Source organism: Zingiber officinale, chromosome 6A (genome assembly GCF_018446385.1).
Source record: "Zingiber officinale cultivar Zhangliang chromosome 6A, Zo_v1.1, whole genome shotgun sequence".
Classification (NCBI taxonomy): Eukaryota; Viridiplantae; Streptophyta; class Magnoliopsida; order Zingiberales; family Zingiberaceae; genus Zingiber; species Zingiber officinale.
Window position 1 is genome coordinate 119,095,950 of NC_055997.1, and position 22,575 is coordinate 119,118,524.

General features: G+C 42.8%; 3 protein-coding genes across 4 annotated transcripts; 2 read left to right on the forward strand and 1 right to left on the reverse strand.

Annotated features, from left to right (window-relative positions):
* The first annotated feature begins 9,603 nt into the window (after positions 1–9,603).
* Positions 9,604–11,149, forward strand: LOC121997706 (SPX domain-containing protein 3-like). Of its 2 annotated transcripts, none has more exons than XM_042552274.1 (3): positions 9,604–10,088; positions 10,217–10,364; positions 10,584–11,149. In XM_042552274.1, the coding sequence occupies exons 1-3, from the start codon at positions 9,864–9,866 to the stop codon at positions 10,949–10,951; spliced, it is 741 nt and encodes a 246-aa protein (XP_042408208.1). In that variant the 5' UTR covers positions 9,604–9,863; the 3' UTR covers positions 10,952–11,149. The 2 variants fall into 2 exon arrangements, with proteins under 2 accessions (XP_042408208.1, XP_042408207.1); XM_042552273.1 differs by having other exon boundaries at positions 9,608–10,088; positions 10,208–10,364.
* Positions 11,150–17,890: 6,741 nt separating this feature from the next.
* On the forward strand, positions 17,891–18,595 carry LOC121994347 (60S ribosomal protein L27a-3-like). Its single transcript, XM_042548416.1, has one exon. The coding sequence runs from the start codon at positions 17,966–17,968 to the stop codon at positions 18,416–18,418; it is 453 nt and encodes a 150-aa protein (XP_042404350.1). The 5' UTR covers positions 17,891–17,965; the 3' UTR covers positions 18,419–18,595.
* Positions 18,596–19,670: 1,075 nt separating this feature from the next.
* Positions 19,671–22,411, reverse strand: LOC121997708 (transcription initiation factor TFIID subunit 9-like). Its single transcript, XM_042552276.1, has 2 exons — positions 22,079–22,411; positions 19,671–20,267 (listed from the first exon to the last, which is right to left on the reverse strand). The coding sequence occupies exons 1-2, from the start codon at positions 22,361–22,363 to the stop codon at positions 19,947–19,949; spliced, it is 606 nt and encodes a 201-aa protein (XP_042408210.1). The 5' UTR covers positions 22,364–22,411; the 3' UTR covers positions 19,671–19,946.
* Positions 22,412–22,575: the final 164 nt, after the last annotated feature.

Here is a 22,575-nt window from a genome sequence, read left to right on the forward strand (position 1 = left end):
GGTACGTATCTCCTCAGCATAGATACATGAAATACATCGTGGACGCCTGACAGGGACGATGGTAGTGCCAGTCGGTAAGCTACTGCTCCGATCCTCTCCAAGATCTCGAAAGGACCAATGTACCGCGGAGCTAGCTTACCTCTGAGGCCAAATCTCTTCACCCCTTTAGTAGGTGAAACTCGTAGAAATACATGGTCGCCAACAGAGAACTCTAGGGGTCTGCGTCTCCGATCTGCATAACTCTTCTGCCGGTCCTGTGCCTCTGACATCCTCCGTCTGATAGTACGGACTAACTCTGCGTCCTGCTGAGCTCTCTGAGGTCCCAACAACTGGGCCTCTCCAACGTCATCCCAGAGGGTGGGTGTCCGACAAGGTCTACCATACAACGCCTCAAACGGTGCCATCTGGATAGCCGAATGAAAGCTGTTGTTGTAAGCAAACTCTACCAATGGCAGATGGTCCTCCCAACTGCCCCCAAAATCCATAGCACATGACCTCAGCAGGTCCTCTAAAGTCTGAATGGTCCGCTCTGACTGTCCATCTGTCTGTGGATGGAAAGCTGTACTAAATCGGAGCTGTGTGCCCAAGGCCTGCTGCGGACTCTGCCAGAAACGAGACGTAAACCGTGGATCTCTATCAGAAATGATACTCAACGGAACACCATGTAGTCTGATGATCTCTCGACAATATAGATCCGCCAATCGATCCAGGGGATCAGTCCTCCGGATCGCTAAGAAATGCGCGGATTTGGTTAATCGATCAACGATTACCCAAATCGCGTCATGGCCTCGTCGTGTCCTCGGCAATCCTACCACAAAGTCCATGGTAATGTGATCCCACTTCCACTCAGGAATAGGAATCACCAAATAATCCTGCAGTCTCGATGCTCACCTTCACCGATGCACAAGACATCTAGCTACGAAACCGCGATGTCTTTCTTCATGCCGCTCCACCAGAGGAACGCCTCAAATCTCGATACATACGGGTCCCGCTGGATGGATCGCAAATCGAGAACGGTGAGCCTCCTGAAGTTCCGTAAGACCGGATGAGACCGAGGTACGCATAATCTGCTCGGAAGTATATAGCACCCTCCTCGTCTCGTAAACTCGGTCACGCCTTTGAAGCTATCTCGATCGCCAATGAATCGACAATGCCGATCACCACTGAGCCTCTGGATCTTCGCCCGATCGACGATCGAGCAACCATGGTAACTAGAATACCTCGCTCAGAGATCCCTCCTCCAAGTCTAACTCAAAAACTCAATCAAGTCCGTGATCAAGTCCGGCAAGCCAAAGTCGCTCGACTTCCTGCTGAGTCATTCGCAACCACATTAGCTTTCCCGGTGGTAGCTAATGGTACAATCGTAGTCCTTCAGAACTCCATCCATCTCCTCCGTCGGAGATTAAGCTCCTTCGAGTGAAAATATATTTGAGACTCTTATGATCGAAGAATCTCAAATGTGATACCATATAAATAATGTCGCCAAAGCTTCGAGCAAAATGATGGCAACTCCAAGTCATGAACTGGTAGTTCCTCTCATGCTCCTTCAACCGACGAGAAGCATAAGAGACTACTCTGCCGTCGCATCGTAGCAGCCCAAACCTCAAGAGATGCGCGTAAAGTACAACCATCCTCTCCGAAGGTAAAACCAAAACTGAGCCGACACTAATCTCCGCTCCCCGAAAGCTGGTCTCGCAATCCTCGGTCCACGTAAACTTCACGCCTTTCGTGTCAGTGACATAGCAATACGCGAGAAACCCTCGACAAAACGTCGGTAATATCCGGCCAACCCCGAAAACTACGGATCTCCTGAATCGACTTCGGCTGCTCCCAACTGGTGACAGCCTCGATCTTCTGAGAATCCCATGTCCCAGAAAACTGACTGAGGATAGCCAGAACGCACACTTGCTGAATTTCGCGTACAACTGATGTCGTCGAAGAATCTCCAAAACTATGCGAAGATGCTGTGCGTGCTCCTCCTCGGAATGAGAGTAGACCAATATGTCATCAATAAAAACGATAACAAACTGATCCAGATACTCCGTAAATATGCGGTTCATCAAGTCCATAAACACATTGGAGCATTGGTAAGCCCAAATGGCATTACCAAAACTCATAATGACCGTATCGAGTACGGAAAGTTGTCTTCTGAATATGAGTCTCTCTCAACTGATGATATCCGGATCGCAGATCAATCTTAGAATACACTGATGTACCGCTGATCAAACAAATCCTCGATCCGTGGTAAGGATATTTATTTCTAACGATCACTTGTCCGTAGTCAATACATAACCTCATGGTACCGTCCTTTTTCTTGACAAAACTGGAGAACCCCATGGGAAACACTAGGCGAATAAATCTAAAAGCTCCCGGAGTTGAACCTTCACTCGTTCAACTCTTTTGGTGCCATACGATATGGAGCTTTAGATGTCGGTGCGGTTCCCGAATTAACTCAATAGCGAACTCCACCGGCCTTCGGGAGGCAAACCCGCAGCCTCCGAAATACATCCTGGTACTCCCGGACTACAGAACGCCGAGAGTCAGGAACTATCTGCCCCTCGATCGATCAAAGATAACAGAAAACCTTGACAGCCATGTGACAATGAATCGCCGAAATGATCGATAAGCCTGTCTCTGATGCCGGTGAAATCCCACGAGGGTTGGTTCGGAGGCCGAAAGTGACCACCCTCGTCTGGCAATCAATTGTGGCATGATATGCCGACAAACAATCCATGCCAAGAATAATATCAAAATCGACCATTTCTAATACTAAAAGATCCATCGTAAGTATTAGGTTGCCAAAATCTAACGGGCAACCTCGACCTCTGGGTGACGTCCAATGAATCACCGGACGGTAGGGAACGCTGGGGTCTGCAAGTGGGTAATCTACCAACCTCCCGCATAAAAGTGCGAGATATAAATGAATGCGAGCTACCGATATCTATCAGTATATATGCAGATAAGGCATAAATAGAAATCATACCGCGGAAAACCGTCGGCTCATTGCGCATCCTCTCGGTCATCGCATGAACACGCCCGCCTCGGAGGAGGAGGAGGTACGCCGCGCCGGTAAGCTCGCCACCGAGGCCGGATATCGCGCCGTAGAAGACCGAGAGGACGGCGATCGACATCGGTACTGGCCGACCGAGTCTGCATCGACCTAAAGGCCGAGGTCGATCCGACATCGCCCTGCCGGATAATAAAGTCCCAATGTAACTCGAGGTGCTATGGAAGCACTAGAGTACTCTGTCCAAGCATGCCAAATGCTGCGGTGAAGCACTCTGCTGCTGACCATGTAAATGTTGGGCTCGTCGCCCTCCTCGATAAGTTCCGGACTGACCGGACTGTCCTCCATGATCAGACCCTCCGGAAGCCATATGCTGAGTCTTCTGCGGACAATCTCGACTCTGGTGTCCAGGCAGTTTGCAATGAAAGCAAACTGACTGTCCCAGAGAACAGGCTGAAGTGACATGATCTCTGGATCCACATCTGAAACAGCGAATGTCGCTGGCGGGTTGTTTCCGGTTCTGCTGAGAAGACCGGAAACGTCCTGAAGAAGACTGCCCTGATTTCTGAGGTTTACGTGATACCCCAGATGTACCCTGATCTGATCGACTACGCCTGCTCTGCTGTGGTGTAGTCTGAGGCTGCTGGCTCTGTCCAGATGTCTGACTCGGCTGCTTCCTTTTCCTATCCCGAAAAACTCTCTGCTGAGCTGACTCAATAATGAGGGTTCTGTCCAACATCTCTGCATAAGATGTGATACCAAGACCGACAAGTCTTAGTTGCAAATGTCCATCCAGTCCCTGAATGAACTGCAGCATACGTGAACTGTCCTCAGCAACTAGCTCTGGACAAAACCTGGCCAATCTGTCAAACTCTGCATTATACTCAGTCACTGTCCGATTATTCTGTCGCAAACTCAGGAAATCCTGCTGGCGAGCCATCTGATAAGCTCGTGGAAAGAAACGGCTCTCAAAAGCCTCTCTGAATCTGGCCCAAGTGATGTTCTGATCACCGATGATAGAACGCTGGGTAAGCCACCAAGTGTCGGCCGCATCCCGTAAGTGAAAAGCAGCCAGCTCTGCTTTCTCCCACTCGGAGCAAGCAATATAAAAGAAAGTCCGCTCCATAGTCTCAATCCAAGACAAGGCCACACTCGGATCCCTGTCTCCTCGGAAGAGTGTGAATCGACTCTTCATCGACTCTGCCAACACTGGAATCCTGGCTCGTACCGCCGCAAAGTCAGTGAGGTGTGTCGGAACGGCTGTCGGGACGGCTGTCGGAACTGGCAGAACCACTGGAGCTGGTACTACAGGTGGTACCGGTGCATAAATCGGAGGAAGTACTCCCTGTGCTGCTGGGTAAACTGGAGCATATGCTGTCGGTGGCACTGTAGGGTGGACATAAGTGGCCGCAGCTGGATGTACGGTAGGCAATGGTATCGAATGTGGAGTAGCCGGTATCCCTAGTGCAGGTGCTGCTGAGTACACTGTATGTACTGGGGGCACAGGGGCTGCTGGTGCCGGATACACGGTGAGTCCAGGTGGCGGTGGTGCCGAGTACGCAATAGATTGAGCTGGAGCTGGTGTCGGATATGCTAATGGTATCCCTGGTGGTACCGGAAATACAGGAGCAGTGGATACTGGCGGTGCAGCTGAGGTAGGCACCTCTAAGGGAGCCATCGGAGTCTGAAGGCCCGCCGCACTCGCAGTATGCTGAGTCTGTCCCTGACCGACAGGCTCAGCCTCGGTAGGCATCTCTGGTATATCCAGAGACCCTGCAGTCCTCGCACGTGCTCGTCCAGCACCACGTCTCGCAGCAATACGCGTAGATCGCCTCATATCTGTTAAATTGTATTACAGATATTACTACAGGTATAAACAATTACCAAAATGACACCATACCTAATTGCTGTCTGGAGATGTTCCGTCGCTGTCCAGCCCCCAAATTGACCTCGGAATTCCGTACGAGAAAAACAACACTGGAAATCCGTATAAATCAATAACAGAAGTCCATAACAAAATCGAAATGGAAAATCCGTGTAACCCAAAATAACTACCCAGACTAATCTGTCTCGCAACTAGGGTTAGTATAAAAAATGTCCAAAATACCAAACGCAGGTATCACACCCTGCTCTGATACCAATGAATTGGTATCAGATAAATCCCGAAAATCCAACAAACGGAAATCAAATAAATATCGCCAAACTTTGGCGCGCTGATACCCAATAAACTGATATCAGATTATTCAAAGTATCCATAATACGAAAACAAAGATCGTATAAATCCAGAACACACAGCAAGTATCGTATACCTGCTCTGATACCACTAAATTGTCACGCCCCAGAGGAGTCTCTGTCCGAAGAAATTTCGGCAGCATCTCCCCTGTACGACGGACAATATGAAACTTTCTACATATCACATATACATCAGCCACAGGCGGCTAGAATGATAACAATAAATAAAAACAAACACCACGCAGTTTATAAAGATATTCAGCCTCTGGCTGTCACAACCACGCAGTTAATAATAGTAATCAATAACAATAGGACTCTGACTCGAAATCCACCCTACTCCACTACACTCGTAAAGCTCAAATCCAACGAACTCACCTCTTCTGCCGTCCAGGCAGGCACGTAGTAGAATGAAATCCAATACCATATCAAAAATCCATCAAAAGGTATCACTCCATACAATATCCATAGGAAAAATCCAAAGTCAATACTAAAACAAAGTCTGATATAGAAAAAGGCCAAATAAAAACAAATAACGAACTAGTAGAGAACTGGCTCTACGTGCAGATGGGGGGCCAGCGACTGGAACTGCTCCAGACTTCAACCTGAAAATATCAACAATGGAGGCGGTGAGTCCAACACTCAGTACAACTGATATGCATAATAAAACAAATAAGAGATAACAATCATGCGTACAGTCTCCCGAATACGAGAAGGAATAAATGCAACTGAAATGAAATCGAGATAAATGTACTAACCGAATCAAGGTACAAAGGTACAGGTCGTCGGATCGAAGAAAATCTTAATCCTATATGCATGTCAATCAAATGCATCCATACAAATGCAAGCATATAAGTGCAACAATCACAAACAATAAAATGCAATAAATGATATGGTGACTGCACTCGGACATCACCGCTCCCGACAGGATCGAGTGGACGGATGCTATCGAGTACTCCCTCCGCCCCAAATCATAAATGGGAGCTCAATGCTCTCATCTCCGATACACAATGACGGGAGGAAATCTCTGCCGACTACGCTGAGTCTCCCGACCAACGGAGCCAAACAGAGTCCACCTTACATCGGCCATTACTCGCTACACTAAATGCCGCTGAGCCAACAGAAGGAATCGATCACGGCTACCAAGCTGAGTCCTCGACCAACGGAGCCAAATGAACCGCCACACACCGTCTCGATATACCACTAATCCATGGGTGGTGGTGGTGTGTGCAGTACATGTAACTGGCGATGGGCTCAACCATAGTGGAGCCGACAATCGCACAGCATGCAAACATGATGCATGATACTAAGCATGGCAATCTCATGAATAGCAATGCAAGATCCATACATAAATAAAAGGTGTACCACAAGTCAATGCATCGGATGGAAGGTACACAAACAGATAGGGTATCATATAAACCCTAGGTCCTGAACATGATGTATCACATGGTTGGGTCACTACCGAAAGCATGTATGGTCAGATAAATAATAACATTCTAATAAATAAACAAACAACATGTAACAGATCATATAGTGACCAACCGAATCAAATGGAAACACAATTCTTGCTATATGTTAAACACTTTATCATGCATATCAAAAGACATAAGTCAAAGTACTCGCCTCCGACAAAAGAAAGGTCCAATTCTGACTCCGAGATGCTCGTCTCGCGTCAAGGTCCTGTATATCAAACATAAGGTCTAGTTTACCTAATTCTATCATACCACAATTTGCCAAACTAAATTCTAACCCAATTTAAAAACTTCTAAATTGGATCCAACTACAAAAGATGGTTGCTACTGGAATTAGAACAAGTGACCTCACTGCTAGGGCACGGGTTAAAGGCTTCTGCAGTAGGGAACTAGGCCCAGGTGAGCAAGCAACAATCTAGGGTTCGGCTGACGGCAATAGGGCGAACGACGGCAGCACTGTGCAGAGAAACAGCGGCGGCAGTACACCCAACTAGGGCACTGTGGTCGGCTGAAAGAAAAATCATGCAGTTGAATTAGGGCACAGAAAGGAACCCCAAAACTTGAGTTGCTGCTGCCAACCGAAAACGTACCTAATCCTCTGAATTCCGGCAATCTAGGGCAGAGACAGAAATGGGGGTGCTGGTTCTTCCTGCCGGCGAGTTCTTGTGGCTAGCTGGTCGGCAATGTCAGTGCTAGGGTTCGGGCACAGGAAGAAGAGGAACCGGGTGGCGGCGTCGGCGCTAGGCTCGGGTGTCGGCACAGAAAATCGGCAGTGAACTCACCACCGGGACGAGGAAGAAAGGGAGATGCACGGTGATCGGCTCTAGGGCACCGGGGGTTTGCGGCTGCTCCGTCGCCGGCGGCTAGGGCACAGGCCGGAGGTGGTTCGGCTGAAGCTTTCGCGCGGGCACAGGCACAAAGAGGAGAAAGTGTCGGCTTCTCCCTTGGTCCGAGGGTTTATGCACGCGTGGGAGAGGAGAGGAGGGAAGGGAACCGCCGAGTGGCCGGCGGTTAGGGCTTCGGCGCGAGAGGAATCGGCGTCGGGAAAGTTGGGGAAGAGATGCGGCGGGGGAATGGCCCGGGTTCAGCGACAACAGAAAACAAAAAGAAATAAAGAAAATAAAAAGGAAAAGGATATATAAATATAATCTTTTCCTCGCTTAAATCGGGTAGCCTAAACAGGCTTTTCCGGACCTCGTTTTTATCCCCGTTAACTCATCCGTACGAGCTCCTAAAAATTCCCCAAAAATTTCCAAAAATTCCGGAAATTTTCCGTATTAATATTCACCTATTTTCGGTATTTTACACCGACGATGAAGTATAAGGCAGAGCAACAAGAATGAACAGTAGCGAGAACAACGTCTATCGCGTATTGCGTACCTCCTCCGATGCTTGGACCCCCCTTTATATAGAGCTTCTGTAGCGTGCGTGCACGGTCCCCAAGGCAAGCACGCTTCCCAAAGTTTTTCCAAGTGTCTCTGACACAGTACCTTAACAAGCCGAGTATATCTCTGAAGTGACAATGAAAACTTTTGTCGTACGATCTTTTGGTTGTCCATGTCCGGTATCGGCGGTACTAACTCCCAAAGGGATGTCGATGGATATCAGAAGGAGTATGTTGCTAGGTCGAGCGGGTTGGCCGCTCGACAGGAACTTCGTTGTTCGTGTGTCTCATCCGCTCGGACGGAACTCCACTGCGTTTGTGCCGCGTCCGTTCGGCCGGAATTCCACTATGTTTGTGTCGCGTTCGCTCGGTCGGAATTCCTTTGTGCTTGTGCCACGTCCGCTCGACAGAAGTTCCGCTCTTCCCGTCGAGTCTAGTTGCTTGGCCGAGCGGGGTAGCTGCTCGGGCCGGCTTATGCACACCGTTTCTTCCCTCCGTCCGACGTCCAATATTCCATTAAGCGTCAGTTATTTGACACCTCCCCGTGTTAAAGGCAGAGCTGGAACCCTCTCCCCTCGGTCGGAGCATGATAGCCTGACCAACCGATGATATCTGAGCGTTGATCGTCTTGACTTTGACCTCCATCGTGGCAGTTATCCTCCGCGAGGTAAGTCCCCTTCTCATCACCGCATCAACCATAAAAAACTATTTCTAATTTTTTTCAATTCATAAAAACTTCACAGTTGCCATTTTTAAAAATAATTCTTGTCTCAACAAATTCACTAAGGAACTTCTCGATAAATATTTTTTAAAACTATTTTATACATTAGAATTTAAGATCCACAAGCTCATTATCAAAAAAGAAATTCCAAATTAAAGTATACCATATATATATATATACAATATTAAATCAAAGAAATGGTAATGAACTAGCTTTGTTCTCATACTAAATATTATTTAATAGAATTAATTTTGCAATTGATTGTTTCTATGTTTTAAGGGTCTGATAAATTCATTTTCATTTCTCTAAAATTTCTTTTCACTCAATATAAAAATTTGGAAAAAAAAAATCAAAAGAAGATATCGATATCTTAGCTTCTTTTAGTTGCTGGTGCCTTGATCGCTTCGTTCTCTGGCATCTTGCAATTTGATTTTTTGATTTACGACTAAAGAAAAAGCATATCCTTGTAATCTTTGAATAACTCCGAGAGTAACAAAGAACAAATACCTAATTAATCAGCACAAAATGACAAAGAAGTGGAGAACACTAAGCCCTCTATTTCATTAATAACTAATCCAAACAGTTTTTTTAATCAAACAAAGATACAAAAGACCAAGAATGCAATTCAGAAGTCTACAAGCTACTCGTCCTAGCTCGGATCTCGATTGAGAAAACTCGGAGGATCTTGCACAGTGCCTAACTAGATCCTCCGGAATCTACCGCATATCCACCACTTAGTCTTGTTCCAATTAGACAATCACAAGCATTGAAAGCAAAGGAAAAAGTCTAACTTTCTTTTTGGAGACTTGTGGCATCAATCCTCCAATCCCAAGCCTTGGGATTTTGGGGTTCCAAAGAATATGCCAGGGAACTACTCCATGCTTTGATTTCGTTACCTCAGTTCATCCTAACACGCTTAGTATATGCTCCCAAATATTCCCCCCCTTCCTCAGCTTATAATCATCTGCTCTTCTTGGTGGTTCAGATACCTGCACACAGCAATATGCTTGATTCATCTGCCAAGCTGAGATCAATTCAGTTTTAAGAGACATGAAGTTTGGCAAAAGGCTGAAGGAGCAGATAGAGGAGACTCTCCCAGCATGGAGGGACGAGTTCTTGTCCTACAAGGACCTTAAGCAGCTGGTGAAGCTCATCCCGGAAGCCCAGCCTTGCTCCAAGGTCGAGGCTGAGTTCATCGAGCTGCTGAATTTCGAGATCGACAAGCTCAATGCCTTCTTTGTTGGGCGGGAGGAGGAATTCATCATCAGGCAGAGGGTAAGATGCTTGAACAAGTGGATTCGTGACTCAAGTCCGATACCTGTTGAGCATTCATGTGCCGCCGCTGCCAGATCAAGAAATCTGTGGAATAAAAATTTGATCTTTTTTGGTGGCAGCATTTGCAGGAGATGGTCAAGAGGGTGGCTGAGATGTATCAGGCAAGAGGAAGAGAGGAAGAGTATGCAAAGGAGATGTCAAGGATTAGGAAGGAGATTGTGAACTTACATGGGGAAATGGTGCTGCTGGAGAACTACAGCAGCATCAACTACATAGGTCATTGCCAATTTCAAGATCTTCTACTTAGCTCCATTAGACTCATATGCAGGAAATCTTTTCCTGCATCAACGAATGAAAAAAAAACAAAAGTTTTAATCTTCTATTGCGAAGAAAAGCTATACAACATTAGGGTCCGATGAAAATACTTATACCACTGTCACTTTGAACTCAGCTTCTCTTCTTTCCTATGCTTTGTGCCGGATTTGATTATTGCAGGGCTAGCCAAGATCTTGAAGAAATACGACAAGCGCAGTGGGCGCCTCCTGCGACTACTCTTCATCGAAAAGATCCTGAAGCAACCTTTCTTCACAACAGATCTCATCTCGAAGCTAGTCAAAGAATGTGAAAGCATGATAGATTTAGTATTCCCTTCCGAGTCCGATCATCAGCAATTGAAACCAGAAGACAAAAGGAAATTAGTAGGAGAAGAGCAGAGCATATTTAGGAGCACAGTTGTTGCTTTGGTGACAATGCAGGAGATGAGGAAAGGGAGCTCCACTTATGGACAATTCTCATTGCCTCCTTTGAGCTTGCCTGATAATCTACTGCAATCCTTGCAGCCTACTCCCATTCCTATTCCCTGATTCATTAGTTTTCTTTACTCAATACCATCCTCATATGCTTGAGAATATACATGCAATAATATTCTGCTTTTGTTAATTACCAGGATGAAGTCATGATATGAGATTAGAAACTGAGAGACTCAGCATATAAATATTGGTTTGTTTTGGAAAAACTTCGGTCTTTCAATGTCTCAGTATAAGATACATTGGCTTGTTTTATGTTTCAAGAATTCAATGGCTAAGCTTCAAGATATATCTCTTTAGTGCATGTTAATTGCAGGTATTGCTGTCAAAATTTGAATTGCAAAAAAAAACTGAATTGTGAAGAAAAACTTCAAAAATTAAAGGAAAGAAAATAAGAAATCAATGAAGGTAAAAGATGATTGGACATAAAATTCTTGCAAGAGTTTCAAATGTTTTTTTATATCTATTATTCAACAAGGGAGACTTCTGTTAATTACCAGGATGAACTAATTATGATATGAGATTAGAAACTGAGAGATTATGATTCTCCTATTAAGATGAAGAAATGAGATTAGAAAGTGAGAGATCTAGTGTATGAATATCGGTTATTTTAGAAACTTTTTGTCTTTCTATGAAGAAATTGTCTGGGTATCAAAGTAGAAGATTCTCTATTTTTTTAAGCAGAAAGACTTTGTTGTGTTAAATAACAACACAACAGTTATAATTGTTGTGTTAAATCCCTCTAGAAGCATTCAATAAGCTTCAAAATGAATCCCTCTAGAAGCATTCGAAGATATAATTGTTGTGTAAAATTAAATTAGAAATATGGATCATGGATTGAGATAACTGAGAACTTAAAAAAAATAAAAAAATCAATTACACTACGTGTTCAAATAAAAAAATCAATAAGCTTCAAAATGAATGCGGCATAAGGTGGACAACATTTCAAATATATATATATATATATATAAAAGAAATGTTACGCTACAGATGAAGCCCTGTGGACTTTGTCCGTGACAATGGTCGACGTGCCTAGATTCATTCCAAGCACCTCTATGTTGAGATAGGTAGGTTTTTTTTTTGTTTATTTTTTTAGCTCCGGAGTTAAGCCAATTAGATTTTTTCTTTAGGGTATAGGGGTTGGGTTATAGTGTTCAAGTTAAAAAAAAATTAAAACAAAAAAATTGTTAGGTGCTGATGGGTATATATTTAGGGTGCCTAATTGTTGGACCCCGTGGGTATTTTGATGTGATCAACCAAGTTAGTTAGGTCATGTTTTGTTATCTGATCCCTGTGTTTAAGTGTGCAGGAACTTAGGAGCACAGGAAGTCGAGCGGAAGACGCAGCTAGCGAAAAGGACGACATAGGAAGGGAACCGACGGGCTCGGTGCGTCCGAAGGATGAGAGAGCTGCGGAAGAATACTCCGGTGGATAAGAAGAACGTACGCGGCGTTCGAGGGACGAGAAGCCGGGACAGAAGCCAGCTCGAGGAAAAGGCCGAGAATTAGGTTCGGGTGAGCCCTATTCCGGTTGGCCGCAATCACCCAAGCTATCGGAGCATCGGAAGCCAAAATGAAGCCAAAAGGAGCTGGAAAGCTAGCTTAGGGCGCCTTCAACGAAGTGCTGAAGGCGCCTGTGCTGCCTGCCCAGTCTGAGGCGCCTCCATCACCTTGAAGGCGCCTCAGACAGTTCGAGGCGCCTCCAAGGCTGTTTGAGGCGCCTCGGACCCAGCCAAAGTAGTCATTTGCAATCGGATAGAGTTTTATCCGGTTAAACCATTGAAGGCGCCTTGAACCCTTTTGGAGGCGCCTTCAACACTCGAGATAGACTTTCCAAGAGCTATATAAAGACCCCTGGAGCTAAGAAATAATCATTCAACTCTATATTAAGTTCCTAGCAACCTCTGAGCATTCTAAGTATTGTAAAAAAGGCTTCTCCGCCTACAGTGAAGGAGATATTCTAGTAGAGCTGTTCGACCGCCTTGGATTAACAACCTCCTCGGTTGTAACCAAGTTAAAATTTTATCTCCTCTTTATTTCTATTCTTTAATTTTTTAGTGTTGCATTTTTGAGTTGAAAGTCTTGAGGAGGGTATACTTTCATTTGCAGGCAATTCACCCCCCTCTTGCCGGCCTCGCTACAACAACAAGTGGTATCAAAGCCGGACCGCCTCAAAAGGACTAACCGCCAACTGAAGCATAAAGATCAAGACGATGGCCGGAGCAAACATTCATCCCCTGAAGTTCGACGGAGACTTCGCTACATGGAAGCGAAAAATGGAGGTATTTTTCAAGACCGAATTCGATATCCTTTTAATAATAAAATAAGGATATACAGCGCCAAAAAACAAAGAAGAATACAACTGGAACAAGAAGGAGCAGGCCACGATTTCGTGGCCAACGGAAAGGCCGAATTTTACCTGCTCAGTGTTCTGCCACCCCAGGAGGTAAGTCGGATCGGAAGCTACGACTCCGCCAAAGACCTCTGGGATAAATTCCTGGAGCTCCACGAAGGCACCTCAGAAGCAAAGCTAGCGAGGTGTGACACCCTCCGGACTCAACTGACGAATCTCCGATGAACACCGACGAGAAGGTAGCGCAACTCCAAGCGAGAATCAAGGAGCTGATAACGCAACTGACAAATCTCGGTGAATCGGTAACAAATCGAGATTCCATCCGGTATGCGCTCAACGCCTTCCCAAGAACTCCAGAGTGGGTGTCCTTAGTAGATGCTCACTACATCTCTAAGGACTTTGAGGTAAGTAGTTTAGAAAGTTTATTTTCTACTTTCGAACTTCACGAGTCTCGACTTGCAGAGCCTAAACAAGTAGAGAAGTCGAACCTCAACATTGCCCTATAAGTCGAAAAGGATGATCCCGACTCTAAAGCGTCGATCGACGAAACTGAAGCGGCGCTACTGGTAAGACGTTTCAATAGATTTCTTAAAACTAATAAATTTCGATCGCAGTCAAGGAAGAATCAACGCAACAAAAGGACGGTCCGATGCTACAACTGCAACGAGGAAGGGCACATCAAGGAAGGTTGCCCCAAATTAAAGAAAAAGGACAAGTCTCAGAGACCAGCATCCACTAAACGCAAGAGTCTGAAGGCCACTTGGGATGATTCTTCATCCTCCGAATCGGGAGTAGCACTGACGGCCAACCATCTTTTCGAAGAAACCAGCTTGGAGATGAGCATAGATGAAGGGGGAGGATCATCAGAAGAAGAAGAAAGCTGCGACGAAGGGGGAGCATCACCAAGTGAGGTAAGTAAGGTACGTGAACTCACCCCTACTCAGTCTTTTGAATTTATCAAAGTGTTTACAAAAGATCTAGCGAAATTAGAAAAAGAAAATGTTGAATTGAAATTACAATTAGCAAAAGCATTATGATATTTTAAAATGAGAAACTGAAAATTGAGATTGAAAAATTAAAAAATAATCATGCATGCTTAATTAAATTTCCAAAATCAAAACTTAGAGTTTATGGAAAATTAAATTGGTATATTAGAAAGCATCAGGGACAACTTAGAAAAGTTCCTAGAAACTATGTACCCCCTAAGTTCTTAATTAATCCAGTAGGAAGAAACCTTTATTGGTTCAAAATCTTTCCTAAACTAAATTTTTTCAAAAAAAAAAATTTAAAAGCTTTTAGCGAGAAAATTAAACATTAAAATTTCTTTATGAGGCTTTGTCTAAGGAAGTGGTTGTTGCTCCAATAACCAAGAAGGTCTAGTGTCTCGCCACGACCTGGAAGCCAAAATATTGGAATAAAAATGTTTAATTAACTTTCTGATAAAACATTAAAATTAAGATTAAATAATGCTTTAGAAAGTTTCTTTTAAAAACATTTTTTTTTAAATCAAGTTTCAAAGGGGGAGAGATAGGCCTAAGTTAAAATTTTGTTTTAACATTTTTTTACTTCGAATTTTTTTTAAAACTTTTTTAAAAGTGCCTAAGTTTGAAACTGTTTTCAAAAGACTTAGAAAGTATTTCAAAGGACTTAGAATTTTGAATATGTTTTAGATCCCGTTTTTGCTATGATCAAAGGGGGAGAGATAAGCACAAGTTCAGGGGGAGTTAGAAATATTTTAAAATTTGATTTTGAAATTTTGTAAAATGATATTCTGTTCAAAAATTGGTATTAGATCTAAGCTAAATCTTATGTTGCAATTTATTTTAATTGTAAATTTATGCTTAAAAAAGTTAGTTTAGTAATTTCTTCAAAATTACTACTTGTCTGTTTAACCCTAATTTGAACTTTGGTTGATGCACATCAAAAAGGGAGAGATTGTTGGACCCTGTGGGTATTTTGATGTGATCAACCAAGTTAGTTAGGTCCTGCTTTGTTATCTGATCCTTGTGTCTAAGTGTGCAGGAACTTAGGAGCACAGGAAGTCGAGCGGAAGACGCAGCTAGCGAGAAGGACGGCACGGGAAGGGAGTCGACAAGCTCGGCGCGTCCGAAGGACGAGAGAGTTGCGGAAGAGTACTCCGGTGGACGAGAAGAACGTGCACGACGTTCGAGGGACGAGAAGTCGGGACGGAAGTCTGCTCGAGGAAAAGGCCGGGAATTGGGTTCGGGTGAGCCCTATTCAGGTTGGCCGCAATCACCCAAGCTATCGGAGCATCGGAAGCCAAAATGAAGTCAAAAGGAGCTGGAAAGCTAGCTTGAGGCGCCTTCAACGAAGTGCTGAAGGCGCTTGTGCTGCCTGCCAGTCTGAGGCGCCTCCATCACCTTGAAGGCGCCTCAGACAGTCCAAGGCGCCTCCAAGGCTGTTTGAGGCGCCTTGGACCCAGCCAAAGTGCCCATTTGCAATCGGATAGAGTTTTATCCGGTCAAACCATTGGAGGCGCCTTGAACCTTTTTGGAGGCGTCTTCAACACTCGAAATAGACTTTCCAGGAGCTATATAAAGGCCCCTGGAGCTAGGAAATAATCATTCAACTCTGTATTAAGTTCCTAGCAACCTCTGAGCATTCTAAGTGTGTAAAAAAGGTTTCTCCGCCTATAGTGAAGGAGATATTCTAGTAGAGTTGTTCGACCGCCTTGGATTAACAACCCCCTGGGTTGTAACCAAGTTAAAATTCTGTCTCCTCTTTATTTCTATTCTTTAATTTTTTAGTGTTGCATTTTTGAATTGAAAGTCTTGAGAAGGGTATACTTTCATTTGCAGGCAATTCACCCCCCTCTTGCCGGTCTCGCTGCACTAACACTAATAATATTTTTTTTAGCTCCGAGGTTAAGCTAATTGGATTTTCCAGATGCCTCAATCACTCATGCGTGGACGGTTATATATATATAGTGATGCCACCATTTATACATTTGGATCATAATGTTCTATTGTTAAGAAGTAACATATAACAAGTTAATATACTAAAAATGACAAATGGTAAGATGAATGTGTAGAGTTTTTAGAAATATCAAAGTAAAAATACATTGATATTCGAGAGCAATTATGGCTGCAGTATATACTAAAAAATGAGAGGAAATATTAGAGCATGTGCAAAGCCAACTAGTTTAGAGCTTGAATCTATTAGAATAGAAGGTATAAGAGATAATAAAACATAACTTAGTTGATTTGGATACTATTGTAATATATTTACATAGAGGTAAGTGGAAAGACATGTATCCGACCTCCAATAGTTATGGCAAACAAGACTCGATGATGATGATGATTTAATGGATAAGCCGCTGTGTCAAAAACATGTAACCATAATTGTTTTTGTCTCATAATAATAGTTAATGGCTTGTTTAGGAGTTCATCAAGCTTTCATGTGGAAACATATGTGTATGTGAGAGAGAGAGATCATAAAATGGATTATCATAGTTCATCCTTTTAAGGGTCTAATAATTTTGATAGAATATACTAGGAAAATATCACAAAAATGTACATAAATGATGAAGCTCCCTGTCTAAGTAATCAAAGTCTTATAGAGATCATTTTGCCTTTTGAATTTAACCACCATTCAAGTAAATAAGAAAATTCTCCAAAACAGCCAAATCTATACCCAGATCACATACAGATGAAACTACAATCACAAGAGATCTTGAGTTCCACATATGGAAGTGAACTAAATGGAATTTATCCTGCTACTGAATACAACAAAGACCCTTGCTCATAGAACTTTTTTGACACAGTTTCACATTGGTGTTCAGGGCCAAAAACAAGATCCACCTTTATCATCTATGGTTGGAACTGGTATTAGGATTGAGAGAAAACATGCACATGATACAAGAGCATAATTCTAAGAAAGAAAGAAAAAACTTTCTTAACCAGTATCAGATTAATATGTAGAAGCTACTGAAGTAATTTCACACTTGATTAACTGAAAATACAGGTTACAGTGTCTTATGATTCTCATCGCATGGTTTATGATCAATCATGTACAGTAGGCACTGGATTCTCATGTTGTAGCTAAAGAGCATTCGTACTCTGTGAATTTTATTCTTTCGTTCAAGTTCAGTAGTAAAATCACAAAACCCATAAACAAAACTGTATTGGTACGAATACATGCGGCAGTGGACCAGTATCTATCCTTCGTTGTCAAATTGAGACATTTTGTCGAGCAACTTGAGTGCACTACCAAAAAACAGAACAAAAAGCAGGCACGGAAGAAGAGAGAATGTTGACTCACCGGCGTTGCCTTGTGCTCCTTATTTACCCTCCAGGTTCATCTTCTTCGCCACCGGTGTATAGTTTCTCAAGCTAAATCATCTCGTCGGGGGCTGTCTCTTCCCTATTTCCGGCGATTATAAACTCCAGTTCAGTGCTTGTGAGGTACTTTAAAAAAAATATAAACCGTAGGACTAAAATAAAATTGACGCCACTGTAAAAGGGTAAATATATAATTTCAAATTTTAAAAGGATAATCATATGAAAACAACAATAGCATTCTCCACGAACCGAATATCAGTGCGATTTCGTAGATCATTTACCGTTGAGTCCTAATCACACGGTCGAGCGTCAATCTGTAGCTATATATAAAGTACGACCGCTACTCAGTTTCCGATCTTTGTCTTACACATTTTGTAGAAACCCTAATCGGTATTAGGGCGGAGCCGCCGTCGTCGCCATGACAACCCGCTTCAAGAAGAACCGGAAGAAGAGGGGCCACGTTAGCGCCGGCCACGGACGTATCGGCAAGCACCGGAAGCATCCCGGTGGTCGCGGTAACGCCGGAGGCATGCACCACCATCGCATCCTCTTCGACAAGTATCACCCGGGTTACTTCGGGAAGGTCGGTATGCGCTACTTCCATCGCCTCCGCAACAAGTTCCACTGCCCCATCGTCAACATCGACAGCCTCTGGTCCCTCGTCCCCGAAGGTGTCAAGGACGAGGCCTCCAAGAGCGGCAGCGGCCCAAATGCTCCGCTCATCGACGTCACCCAGTTTGGGTACTTCAAGGTCCTCGGCAAAGGGGCGTTGCCTCCGGGCCGCCCCATCGTCGTGAAGGCCAAGCTTGTGTCGAAGATTGCTGAGAAGAAGATCAAGGCAGCGGGCGGCGCTGTCGTGCTCACTGCTTGATCCTGTCGGTTAGTGCTCCATAGCTCGAGTGCTGGTCTAGGTTTCATTTGAATTTCTGGCGTTTGTTTGGATTTGGATCTGGATCTGATGAATTCATTGCTAAATTGCTGTGGTCGTCAAGTTTTTGTGTCTTCCATTAAACGTTTTGGTCAATTTGAATGCTTATTATTAGTCAAATATGTGTCTTTTTGAATTTTCTTTTTCATGCTGAGCATTCCCATGAATTCCATTCTTCTGTTTTATTCCAAGTTGCAATTTTTCTTCAATTTATTACTGGTCAATGAGATGTCACAAGGACTGAGTGAGGCTGGCTTTGTAGAAATATATCTTCTCACTGGTCAGGCAAAAATGAGAGTAGCAATCAAAACATGATTGATTTGTCTACCAAAGTATCTACTAATGAATGTCTGGGATCAAATTGAAAAATGATTTTTTGTGGGTGCAAGTTAATACCTTAGTCACCAGTGCAAAACTCATTTGATTTGTAAAACAGTTGATGGCCTTGTCTACCTGGTTGGTTTATTTCGTCCTTTGGTCCAATCAACTTGTTCAGCTTGTGGGATCCCATCGTTCATCAAATGAGCTGAAAACTAACTTGACAGAGTAGACATTTGAAGGGTGGTTGGAGCTTGTAGCTTGTAGCTTGCTTCTGGTGATTTCTAACAAGAGTGATTGTATAACCAAGAAAACAATATTGTCATTCATTCCTTCTCCAAAAGGGAAGAATGATCCTAGCTTCATTTTCTTTCTTATGGGTTTTGTAACTTAATAAATTTTGAAAATAGGATTGCTAAATTAAATTTGATAGGCAAATTAAGGTGTAGCATGAACAGTTAGGAAGAACCAGAAGTTATGAAGACAACACGCACTATAGATGTTTTTTTCATTTTAACGAAAAACGCTTTAATTCATAGAATACATTACTGAAGCAAGTTGTTTATAGTCATATTTTTTTTTCAAAGTGATTTTTTTTTAACATAAAAATACAGATGTTTCATTTAGGATATTAAAAACCTCGTGATAGTTCATTCATATGAAAACTTGCCTTTAAAGCTATAAAAAATATTTTTTTCCACGGAAAAAATGTTTTTAGTACACAAGGACCAGTTTGCATCTGGATTTAAATGGATTTTGCATTAAATTTGAAACCTCTTTCCATCGAAAAAAACATGCAACACGACCAAAGAATTAAAAATACTAATTCAACCAAGATATATCAATTAGAAAGAGGAAGATTTAAGCAAGCCACAAATAACAGGAGTATAAATTTAATTGCCATAAGTAATAGCAATGGATACAAAATATTCACAACTTCAGTTGAGACGTGTTCAGCGTTGCATTCCAGATTCAAGGGAAGCAAATGATCATTCATTTTTCGTGCAAGCAATATCACGTTTTTGAGAGGCTAGATCATTCCATGGCCTTTAAATACTGATATAAACTTGCATAGAGCTTACACTCATATAGTTGATCCTAAATAGTCTGGATGAACATGAGTAGATGATGCCAGTAATGACATAATTGATCGTCATTGCCCCCTTGGACGCTTTGCTGCTGAAGAAAGAGGAAAAGACACTCTCTGCTGAGTCTGCTGGAAGGGTTGTGGATCAACATAAGCAGTTCTCTGCTCCTGAGATAAGTTGTTAGTGGAGTTGGGGTTTACATTAGCACCGTCACCGCTTTCCTCCTCTGTTTCTTCAACCTGAGCGGGCTGCTTCCTTGGTATCAGTAGCTGATAATTGGGGCTGATCAAGGTGTCCTGTTCGGGTGGCAAGGGAATGCTTCCTGGTGGTGCAATTGTCTTGGGCAATGGAACCTTATTCTTGTTCTTAGCAAGTTCGAGCAGCACCTGTAGCAGACAAGTCAGATGGCATATAATATAATGCGAGAATTACCACCATGTAATAAAACTAATCATAACAACACAATCTGGGCAGACGTACAGGAAAATTAGCACGTTCAGTTAACGGGAAAAAAAACCATTACTAGTATGAGAAAAATAGTGCAGGATGCTATTGTCTTAGTAGGTTTTTTTTATTTTTAAAAGGAAAAATATACATTAATGAAGCGAAAATAGTTCTAACTCTTTAGAGTTGAATCTTGCTATCGAACTCATGTGAAGCTGTATCACCACTAACATCTAATTATTTTAAAGTTGTAAAATATTTTTATTGGCTTTCTTTATCACTCACAACTTCAACTCTAATTAATATAGCAAGTATAAGGATTGATATCCAACATTACAGTATATTTTGAAAGATATAAATGGTAAGGGATTAAGGGATGATAATAAAACTTCCAAAAGGCATGTCATTATAAAGCTTTATATAGGTGTATGTATCTCTCTATATATAAAAATATAAAAGCCAGAAAAAAGTAGAATACTAGGTCAGATCTAATTAGTCTTCTCATGTTGGGTATTATGAGAGAGAGAGCTTTCATTTAACTGAAATCCACAAAATACAGAAGAGGCCTAGACCTAATACTATATACTAAGCTCCCTCCAACTCAAACAGGATATTAGAGATTTAAGGCTAGGATCGACATAAATTGAGGTATGCCCAGAAGCCAAGCCTCTTCCTACACCTTGCTGGCGAAAATTAGGTATATCTACAAGTATCATGTATATAGTCACATAATGGGAGATCAAGCAAGCAATATAGAATTCATTGTGACTGCAACAATAATACATGTGGTAGTTGCTTGTACATGACTTATCATAGTAGGAACAAAATGGGGGTGTGGGTTCTTGTATATAGTGAACTAACCTTCTGGTAAAATGTATTCAAATTTTATAACAACTGTTAAAAATAATTTCAATGAATATTAATAAAAGGTGTAGCAGGATGTAGTTATCAAAATAAAATTTATTTTCCTTATTTAGATATATTCCTTCCAGATTCCAACGATTCAGAATTTTGGTGTTTCTATACAGATTAGTGCCTAAAGATTAAAAGCATGCGTGCCGTGATAGGAGGGTCAATGTTGTGTCCTGGACGAGCTGTTTTCTTAAACTTGTATACAAGGTGTAAAAATCACTCTTTAGGATAACATGCATAGTATCATGTTGATTGAGCACCAGCATTTTATTGATATTTCTCGTGAAAAAAAACATGGGAGATTGTTTGGCGCTTTTAGACAAAAATAAAAATAAAAAAGTTGTTTTGTTGCTATTGAATAACATTTAATTGAATAACAAGACCTCCCAAATGTTCACAGTTCACGAAGACATAGCTATGACTTTATAAAGCCTTGGCTTCTCTTGTAACAAGGTGTAGAGGGAAAAAATTAATATTCATATCGTTTGATCTAGAATTACTGTGTCCATAAAAAAGTAATATTTGTGTTTTGCTTATCAATGCCTGAAGGTTGCATCACTTTCCCCTTGCCTCGACTGCAGAGGAGGACCTCAACAAAACCTTAGTAAAGTTACTCTTTTGATTCATTTCTTACTATGGTATTGAATTTGTTACAGTTTTAATTGTCAGTGATAGCGGTTTGTGTATCAACAGTATAAATGAGAAGTCGCTATACTCTGCTATCAATTCCCAACGCAAAACTAGGCATAGAAACGCAACAGTGAACAGATAAAAAGCGCAGGCAGGAGATGAAGCTTAACGATGGCCTGTCATCATAATTAGGGCTTGGGGAGGGGCGTACCTCGCGCGGCGGGGGCTGCGAGAAGGAAAAATTGACCTTCGCCTGGATGGCGAGTCGCACGTCGTCGGGATCGATGGAGGTCTTGGAGGCATGGTCGGCGTAGATCTGGGCGTCGGTGAGCACGTCCACCACGTAGCGGTAGGCGAGCTCCAGGAACTGGTGCACCACTCGCGGCTCGTACTCCCCCTCCTCCAGACCCATCGACCGGAGTAGCTCCTTAACCACCCGGGCGTCCCGCGGCTCCTCCGCCTCATCTCTCCGCCCCCCGCCGCCGTCGCCTTCCATAACTTACTCCCAGCGAACCCTTTTTCCTTCCTTGCTGGGCTCTGCCAGTTACATAATAAATGAATTCGGCCCAACAAGTGCAAAGTAATGTGGCACAGGCCCGATACCTTTTCTTAAAAAAAGGCGTATGGGACAAAATTCATCTAATGAAATAATAAAATAAGACATCTCTAAAGAAAAATCTGATCCAAATGTAAAGAAAATTTTAAAAA